General features: G+C 29.8%; 1 protein-coding gene across 1 annotated transcript; it reads right to left on the bottom strand.

The window, feature by feature from the left end:
* Positions 1 to 2,080: 2,080 nt before the first annotated feature.
* LOC124819893 (alpha/beta-Hydrolases superfamily protein) lies at positions 2,081 to 7,583 on the bottom strand. Its single transcript, XM_088097909.1, has 8 exons — positions 7,408 to 7,583; positions 5,618 to 5,920; positions 4,966 to 5,165; positions 4,468 to 4,818; positions 4,174 to 4,374; positions 3,945 to 4,015; positions 3,478 to 3,617; positions 2,081 to 2,695 (listed from the first exon to the last, which is right to left on the bottom strand). The coding sequence occupies exons 1-8, from the start codon at positions 7,445 to 7,447 to the stop codon at positions 2,376 to 2,378; spliced, it is 1,626 nt and encodes a 541-aa protein (XP_087954035.1). The 5' UTR covers positions 7,448 to 7,583; the 3' UTR covers positions 2,081 to 2,375.
* Between the last annotated feature and the right edge of the window lie 2,460 nt (positions 7,584 to 10,043).

Below are 10,043 nucleotides of genomic sequence, written 5' to 3'. Positions count from 1 at the left end.
TAAAACAAAAAATCAAACAATCAAACAAGAAAAACAAAGACAAATTTCTCCATACCTTGACCAATATTAGAGTTCTATCTAATTTGAAAAAAAAACCACAAATCTCCCTTTACACTAAGATTTTTTTGTTGCTCTCTCTTCTTCTCCCAAAAACGCCTATCTCCCCTCTTTCATGTTTCCTCTCTTCGATTTAGAGTTTCTAAGGTTTCTAAAACACACATCCTCTCTCTATATCTTAATATTTATAAATCAACCCAACTTTATCTATAATATTTTCTCACTTAAAATAATATATTTTATTATAATTTATTATAATAAATCTATAATAATATATTATTATTGTTATCTAATAATAATATCTAATTACATTCAATAAATCTTAAGATATCTTTTAATTAACAATATCTTTTAAAATATCTAACAATACCTACTCTATTAATAATATCTCTTTTAATCTTTAAACTCATCATGATTATATCTCCTATTTTCATTTAACTAATTTTTAAAATACATTAACACAATAACACTAATGTGGTCTTGTTTGGAAAATCATGTTTATGAAAGTCCAATTAGATTAATAAACTTAACAATTGGTCTAGGAAAAACAATTCGTGCAAACGCAGAAAGATAAGGAGAGAACATAGAATTAGTGACAGAAATTCTTTTCATAATTTTTTTTATAGCGTATGCATTTTAGGAATCCTGAAAAGTATGAATATATACTTCAATTTGAAATATATATATATATATATATATATATATATATATATATAATATTTTATTAATAAAACTTATAATCTATAAAATCGTAATAGTTTATAATTATTTATTTTAACAATATTTAATACATATAATTTTAATTTAGATTAACATAATAATTAGAATTAAATATGTTTTTATTCCTTAACTTTTAGTGAAAATTGGAATTAGTCCCTCTTCAAAACTTTGGACTAATTTAGTCCCAAAACTATAGAAATGTGTGAATTTAGTTTTTTTAACCAAATTTTGATAACTTTATTTGATGTTTCAATTAGTTAACATTGAAGCAAAAATGTGTCAAATGGTATAAACAACTCAAATACTATCATAAAACGCACTTGAAACATCAAATAAACCTAACAAAATTTAGTTAAAAGGACTAAAGTCACACATTTCTAAAATTTGGAGACTAAATTAGGATAAAGTTTTGAAGAGGGACTAATTCCAATTTTCACTAAAAGTTAAGGGACTAAAAACATATTTAACCCTAATAATATATATATATATATATATATATATATATATATATATATATATATTGTTTTAAAAGTTTTTAAAAATAAACATATATATACCATATAGGTGTCGTATTCAATCATTTTTGGGACTTCAACAACTAACGATGAGTAAATAGAAAAAAGTAAAGTAAAATAAAAAGTTAATTCAAATAATAATAATAATTATATAAAACTTATACATAGAATAACATGTATTTGATTATAAATAAGTTTTCAAATAAAATTATTACTTAGAAAAATATAATTCATTCATAAACGAAGTAAGGATATATAGTGTATAAAACAATAAATATAAAGAAATAAATATATAACTTATAAAGAAAAGTATATAAAAACTCATATAATATGGAGATATTCAACGTTACGGGTGTTGGCTTTTTCCTGAGACTTGTCCCTAAGACGAAGATAGATTGTTGGAGTATTGCACGAGGTGGTTCCATCGTTTTAAGTTTGATGATAAAGACATGAAGACATAATCATTTATTTTCTGTACTAAATGACCGTCTCGTAAGGTATTAACTAAGTGGCTTAAGTGCTTGAATCAACTGACCGTTCTGCCAGACTCCAGCGATAATGAATGATCATGAACATTTACCATCTTCTAACTCAATAAGGAAATCTTTAAGGAAATTTGGAGGTTTTTGCCAATGTTTCTTGGATTTCTCGTTTTTAATTTCCGGAATGAAAAGAAACTGAAATAATCGCATACACAACTATACAAGACAGGGATGAAGAAATTCAAGGATATCTCTTCAAAATATAATTCACAACAATCACTGGACGAGATCCAAACCATAAGCATGTACAAATTCCGAACAAAAACTAAAGCAAGACAGTTACACAACAATGATTGAATATCATTTTTAACATGGCTAATTCATCGTTATTTTAGAGGATAGAACCAACTATCCACAATTTCTATAGTACTTAACTTACCCTAAATTGCGTAACTTCTAACCCACTGTGCTATTGCTAATACCTGCCCACAGAATACACAACTCTAATGCTTACCCTAAGCACAGAAACTTAGCTACACAATGTACAGTTACATTACAATCAAATGATATAATTTAAAATAAAAACAAGTTACAATATTTGTTATTTAAATATACCTTCCTCTCCACACCATGGCAGACCTTTAAGAACATCTCTCAAAGCATAATAATGGGTATCACATCTGTGGTCTGTAATAAAATTTCCTGAAAAGAATATTTTCTGGAAATGCTCACCAGGTTCCCTCTTGTAAAGGGTAAAAAAATCCTTTCCGACGTCCGTTTTGGATCCCAAATTCCTTTTAATATAGTAAACAGTCCCAGGTATAAATAACTCCTCGATTATTGGAGGTTTAGCTTCCGCATCTTTCGTGGCAACTGAATTCTCCTTTGCAGCTTTAGAGGGCTTGGGAGTTTCTGTAGCAACTGTTTACACACACCACAACATCTGATGATAAACGTGTCACAAAATAAATGCATTTAAAGAACACAAATAAGCATTAAACATCAACAACCGAACATTTAGTTAAGAATTCCTTCATTTTTTTTGTGTATATAAAATACAATGTCTATATTATCAAATAGTTGTTCTATGTTTTCTTTTGGGTTCAAATAAGCCAAAAGGATGTCTAAGCATTCAAAAATTTCTTGCACTTCTTAAATACTGGATGCACCATAAATTTATCTTGGCCACAAGAAAGAAGTCTCATTGACTCTTGAACATAATGAATGCCAACTCCTCACAAGTAGGAAGGGGTTGAAATCAAATTCTGCCCCTATACAGGGCTTAAAAGGTGTGGTGTAAGAAAAGTATTCCCCAACAAGACATGGGAAAGAAGAAACATGGGAAAGAAGAAATGGCATCACTGTACAAGAGGAATCTAGGTTCCCTCTAGAGACAATTTGATAGGATATAATGTGTGCATGATAGAAGGAAACAGATTAGGAAGTAGTTGTTAGTTAGGTTGTTAGGGTGAATGAGGTTTCCTTTATATAGTTGGGGGTCCTGAAAAGCAGGGGACTTGGGATTAATTTTGTAGATTGAGCTTTGGCTCTTTGTGAAGGGGAAACCTTTGGAGGAGAGAGTGCTCTCCTATATTTCGTGTTCTTTTCAGTCTTTCCAATAAAAAAGATTATTCTTCTTTCTCTTTTCAATTCTGGATTCCTAACACAATTAAGATTTGAACCAGTAAAGCAAAAAGGCTTACCAGCTAAACTTTTATTTGTCCTAAAATTTGCATAATCAGCAAGTTTTTGAGCTACATCTTGCACTGAAGACACAACCTGCTTTGCATTTGTAACCAAATCCGTGACGCCTTTCCAATCTTCTTTCTCAATTACACTCATCCTGAAGAAAAATAATCATATCCTTGATCAAACCCTTTGTTTTTTAACTACCATATGAATATTAAGCTTTGGAAGCTATTGATACCTACTAGATTCTAGATAATAAAGCTCTACAGTAGAAATTTTGTTAGAATGATCAGTCACCATATACGCATGTTCACCCTCAAAACAATGAGTTTCCCATCTCTTTTAATAAAAAAAAAATTGCGATACAACAAAAGAATAACTACTGCAGAGCTGCAGTTGGCTGCTTTCAACATGTCCTGTCAATGGACAATAGAAGGGGAGGGGCTGCTTACTTCAAGATTATAAATTAAATGTCACTCACCAATCGGTTTGAACAATTTCATTTCTGAACCTTGTTAGGGAAGCTATACTCAATCTTGGTATAATATCATCCTGTACACTTCGAAAAACAATGCCATAAGAAAATACAATAGATAAATACATACAAAACTGGGAAAAGAATATCACTCATCTCAGGTAAACCACAAATATAATTACTTTCTTCCAGATCAAATATTGTTAAGCACACATTGACAAATCTTATCACATACCTGCATTACAACTGTCGACACATAGCCAGAGCAGTTTTCAGCAAGTTCTTTGGAGACACATGGTGAAGTTCCATAGCCAACCGCAGATACAATGTCAGGGCTAAAACCCAGCTCCTTTGGTGATTTTCTGTGGATCATTATTGCCAACAAAGAAGCTATAGCCCCTCCTAGAGAATGACCCACGAGTCTTAACTTAAATCCCTATTAAAGAGTTCCCCACATCTCATGCCATGAATGAGAAAAACACAAACAAAGAAATGAAAAACAAAATAGATGAAGTAAGATCATGCCCACCTCATGTTTCTCCAAGCATTTTCTTATGATTTCAATCTCATGATGGAGAAACCAACGTGCAGATTCAGCAATTCCAAAGTGGGTTGAATAGCCTTCAAAGGTGACTTCACCATCACTTGAGGAAAGTATATCAGTGATAAGGTCATAAAAAGTATGTGTTCCCCTTATGCCTAAAATTACAAGCTTTTTACGCATGTCAATTCCAATATAATATGCAGGCCTCATTACACTGGAATTCTTAACAAATTTCTTGACATTACTTTCTCTTAGCATGCTGCTCCTTGAAAGAACAACAGGACTATCCTTATAAGCGCCTTTAGCCAACTCAATATGATATATGAGATCTTGAACCTGAAATCCAGTAAGATATATTGATAAGACTGGAAGATGAAAACTTGTAATAATATGCTAACACTAACACTGAAAGATCGCAATATCATATGAACATATAAATATAATATATGCCTTCTGCAACTAAAATGCAGTTTCAGAAGTTACAATTGATTCTGACAATATCTGAATGCCTTTGATATCTTCAAATGGATGAGTAGAAGCTTGACGAAGATATATCAGATACAAGCCAATTGTAAGGTCACTCAAGCTCCAATCCTGGATTCCAAGCTTGCTCCTTTTGATGCATGCAATTATTTCTGTAAGGGATCGATGGCTTGGTGGGGGTTTCTTTCCAATTTCGTATCCTGCATAACATGGAAAATTAAGTCAGTCTTGTTTTATTGTAAATCAAACTGGGACATTATATGATCAGGTAGTATTTATGTAACACAGGAAAAACATATGTTAATGATATAAATAAATTTTGGCATGTTGTGTTAATGAGTCATGGGGGCAAGCCTTAGAACAATGGTAATGCTGTTTTCTTGTGACCTCAAAAGTTCAAATCTTAGAAATAGTCTCTCTCCACTTGCAAGGGTAAGGCCGTGTACATCTACCACCCTAGACCCCACCAAGAAAGGTCTTCAAGCCTCATGCACCAGGTCATCTTTCTATAATGTAACTGAGTCATACATGGCTCGACTTCTTTATAAGAGATTATTTTAAAGGAAAGTACTCACCATTTTACAGTCACACTAACTGTCTAAATTTGCCAAATGAAAAAAGTTATGGCAATATGACTTAACACTTAACAGACCTGTTGGCAGAGCCCACCTACAAAATTGCAGAGCTGGTTCAAGTGTCTTGGAGAGCCAAGCCAACTCTAACTTCCATTTACTATCAGAGGTATCTTCATCATCAGAGCTATATTTGCTAATCCCATAATTTCCATCCGCCTTCTTAACTGTAGATTTGGAAGAAATCTGTTGCTTTTCTTGCTCTTCTTTTAGCTTATCTTCTACTTTGTCTGCTCTGGACCTTTGTAATTGAAGCCGTATAAAAGCACTATGCATATTGTTCCAATGTGGTTTTTCACGGTTGAGAAAATGTTTTGTAGAATCTGCACACTCAATTGCAAGTAATAGATATATGGCTATAAGATATTGGATAAAATTTTCTAGCATGAAAATTGTATTTAACAAAGAATAATGAAACTTAAATACTAGTCAATAGAAACTTGGGACACATTCTGATAACATGTTAGGTGAAATCAGATCTTCATGAACAATTACGGCATCAACCCCATAACCAGAGGGATAACACCAAATCTGATGTCGAAGACAGGGCACTAGGCATCTTTCAACTATTCTTTTGCACAAGAAGTGCATATACTCTACAACTAAACAAATGTCCTACTGTCCTCTAGATACCGCTCACTTGATAAAGCTATATGAGTCCATGGCACGTGCAATAAGTGTGTGGGTTCAGACCATACAATGCACCCACCCAGCACCCTTCCTGCTGGCTTCCCCAAGTTCCACATCAGTGGTAAGCCCTCACTCATGTACAATTTTTAAAAAATAAAATAAAAAGCAGGTCTTCCCATGATGCCCAATGATATAATAATTAGCAAAAGGAGACAAACTGTGTTACGTAAATTATAGGTTCAAGTATTTGTATCGGACATGTGAGTGTCAACAAAACAATTTCCTAAAAATTTAAGATAAAGGTACATAAACTTTATTAAAATAAAATATTAAGTGATAGTCACGTATGCAAAATATACTAAATAACTTGTAATAATTCCTAATTCACAATTTAAGATCAAGAAATTATTGTACTGTCATTTAGTATTTAGCAGTTTAATTAGGGTGAGTGTTTGTAAACTTCGCATTCAAGAATTAATTTGGGTTAAAATTGGGTTTGCAACAAAATTAAGTTGGGTTAAAATTGGGTTTGAAACATTAAAGCATGTTTATAAGAACATTAACATATTTGCTTTTAAACAACGAATTTCAGACAAAATCACATGGCATTATTTAATAGTAATAGTGAATGTTGTAGGAAACATATATTAAGTAAATTAAATCACATTAACAATCCATGGATTTCCTTTAAAATATAGCACAGTACGTCTCTTTTTCCTGTCCCTACATTAACTATCGTAATTGTCTGAAGAACATTTCATCAATAATATTTACATATCACACTAATCTCAGCACCCCTTATACATTTTGCTATCAATCTGAAAAATCCATTAAAAATCAATCCCTTAAAAATCAAGGGATTATTGTGTAATCAATCTGAAAAAAATCAAGGGGCACTGTAATTTATTCTATCATACAACAAGATAGAACTTAGGAAATGTAGACATGAAAAAATAATAAACGATGTTTTCAATCCCTTAAAACGATCTCCCTCACAATTTCTAATCCACTCTCTAAAACCAATGTCGCTCCATATAAGAAGCTTCTCTTCTACCAAACGACGATTCATTATTTTAATTTCCATATATTGTGGCAGAGTAAAAACGTTGTTACCGAGGTTGCAGTGTACCAAATGCAGCATTAGATTGAATCAATGAGAACTAAAAGGAGGAGAACTTACAGATATTACGGAGCAATTGCCTCAAGTATTGGGTATTCATTTGGAAGAGGAATCACGAATTTGATAGAACGAAGAGAAAAAGAAAACAAAGAGAAACTCTTAGACGCAAAAAGGTGGAACCGCAATGCGGCGTCGTACAAACGAGGCACCGCTTCAGGAATACTCTACAAGTTTCACACCCGCCTTTCCAAAGAAACAATAAATCATTTTATTCATGATTTGAAATTTCTCAAAAATACATTAATTAAACAAATAAATATTACGTAATCTTCTATATTTATAATACGACGAATTAATTAATTTTGGGTCAAGAATATTTGGTCCTTAAATTTTTTTTTCTTCCGAAACAATTTACCCTATTAATTTGAAAATATTTCACTTCTATTTTACTCAAAGCGTCTATGCTAAATATTTAACTCTAGTTATAATTTGTACTTTAAAGACTAAATGTAGAGTATTTTAAATAAACAAAAGAAATAGAAATATTAAAAGAAAATATGAAAAAAAATAACGAAAAAGATGTTTTACCCATAGTTTTTAATTTCACTGTATATACGCCGTATTATACATATAATCAAACATTAGGTTTATACAAAATGATAAATAATATTTTGAAATAAAGTTATGTTGATGATGACTCATGAAGTTAAATGTTTTGAAGGAAATCAAGTGAAAACAAGAATAAAAATTTTGAATAAAGAAAACTAATATTCTCATTTATTTTTTTCATTATACACATTAAAATATATATATATATATATATATATATATATTTATATATATATATATATATATATATATATATATATATATATATATTCTTCTAGACCATTTCAAGAATGTTATCCGACAAATTTAGAAATAAAAACAAAGTATATAAATTTAAAAATCCTATAATTATTAATTATAGTTAATAAAAATAACATTAATTTTTTTCTAAATATCTAAATACTCTTTATCATGTTCTTAATAATTGTTTTCCTTTTCTAGTTTGGATATAATAATTTTGTAAAATTACTGTTGTTCAACACTTTTGATATATATATATATATATATATATATATATATATATATATATATATATATATATATATATATATATATATATATATATATATATATATATATATATATATATATATATATATATAAAGTTTTTCTTGAGAAGAAACATACAGAAATCAAGTCATTGTCAATCTTTTCTTTAATAAAATATTTTATTTTATTTTATTAATTATATAATGTTGTATTGGATTATGGGTTAGGCTAATTGCATATTTCTTTTTATAATATAACTTTATAGGTCCATCTTATTTTATCTTTAACTCTTCTATCATAAATTTTAGTCATAATAATTTACATATATCCTAACTAATGTTCGAAATTTTGCTTCAGCATTGGACCTAGCTATCACACTTTTCTTTTTACTCTTTCAAGTATCATGTTTCCATTAGGAAAGAACAATAATTAGTGGTTAATCTTTTATCAACAACTAATATTGCATAATCAGCATCAATATATGCTACACGATGGACATTCTTTTTTCTTTTGAACAAAATTCCTTTTCATGGTGTCCCTTTCAGATATTAGATAGTTCTAAGAGCAACTTATAAATTGGCTTCTTTTGTTTGATGCGTAAAATAATTTACCAAACTCATAGCAAAAACAATATCAAGTCTAGTGTGAGATAAATAAATAAGTCTTCCTACAAGCCTTTGGTACATTTCTTTATCTACACATCATCCTTTCCATTCCCAACTTTACATTTGGATCAACTCGCATGCTCACTGGTTTGCATGTCATTTTACTTGTTTCTTTGAGCAAATTAGTAATACACTTTTGTTTGGATATAAAAATTCCTTTCTTAGAGTGAGCAACTCTAATTCCTAGAAAATATTTTAATTTTTCCAGTTTTAGTTTCAAGCTCTTTAGCCAAACATTGACTCAAACTTTGTTGTTTATACTCATCATTTCCACGCACAATAATTCATTTACATATAATGATAAAGTGGTCACTCCACCTGAATCACAATGTTTAATAAATAAAGTATAGTCTCTTAACACATTTGATATTTAAGTCTCATCATAACCTCCCAAATAATGCTCTAGGTCATTGTTTCAACCCATGCTATGCCTTCCACAATTTGCACATTGTGTTTGCCACAATTTGTGATGTATATCGAGATGGTACCTCCACATATATTTCTTCTTCAATATCTCCGTGTAGAAATGCATTTTTCACATCAAATTAATACTACTAAACAATAGCAACTTCAATATTGTTAAGATAGTAGCCAACAAAATAGAAATGGAAAAGTCAATCCTAAGTTATTTTCTAACGAACACAAAATTGATTCCTAACAAATTAGATCTTATGAAAACTATTAAAAATGGTTAGTGAAATAAAATAATAAAAGTAATAAAAGAAGATTAAGATAAACAAATTAAATAAAAGATTAGGTAATAAAATAATAAAGTAAATAAAGAAATAAATATGGAAAAATATAAAAAGAGATAAATACACTAATAAAGAAAAAAGGTTTATTCCATGATCTTTTTAAAATAGGATTCCTCATTGGTTATCTAAGAATTATAGTTCAATTAATTATTGTTTTAGATTTTCAAATTAATCAATG

Source organism: Vigna umbellata, chromosome 8, assembly GCF_029865625.1.
Source record: "Vigna umbellata cultivar VRB3 chromosome 8, Vumbellata_1.0, whole genome shotgun sequence".
NCBI classification, from domain to species: domain Eukaryota; kingdom Viridiplantae; phylum Streptophyta; class Magnoliopsida; order Fabales; family Fabaceae; genus Vigna; species Vigna umbellata.
This window is presented reverse-complemented; position numbering and strand designations above follow the sequence as displayed.

Coding starts and splice junctions, on each gene's coding strand:
- LOC124819893 (XM_088097909.1), bottom strand. CDS start 7,447: ATGAATACCCAATACTTGAGGCAATTGCTCCGTAATATCT. Junction 5,166..5,617: donor TAGGTGGGCTCTGCCAACAG/GTCTGTTAAGTG, acceptor CATGTTATGCAG/GATACGAAATTGGAAAGAAA. Junction 4,375..4,467: donor AATGCTTGGAGAAACATGAG/GTGGGCATGATC, acceptor ACTCTTTAATAG/GGATTTAAGTTAAGACTCGT.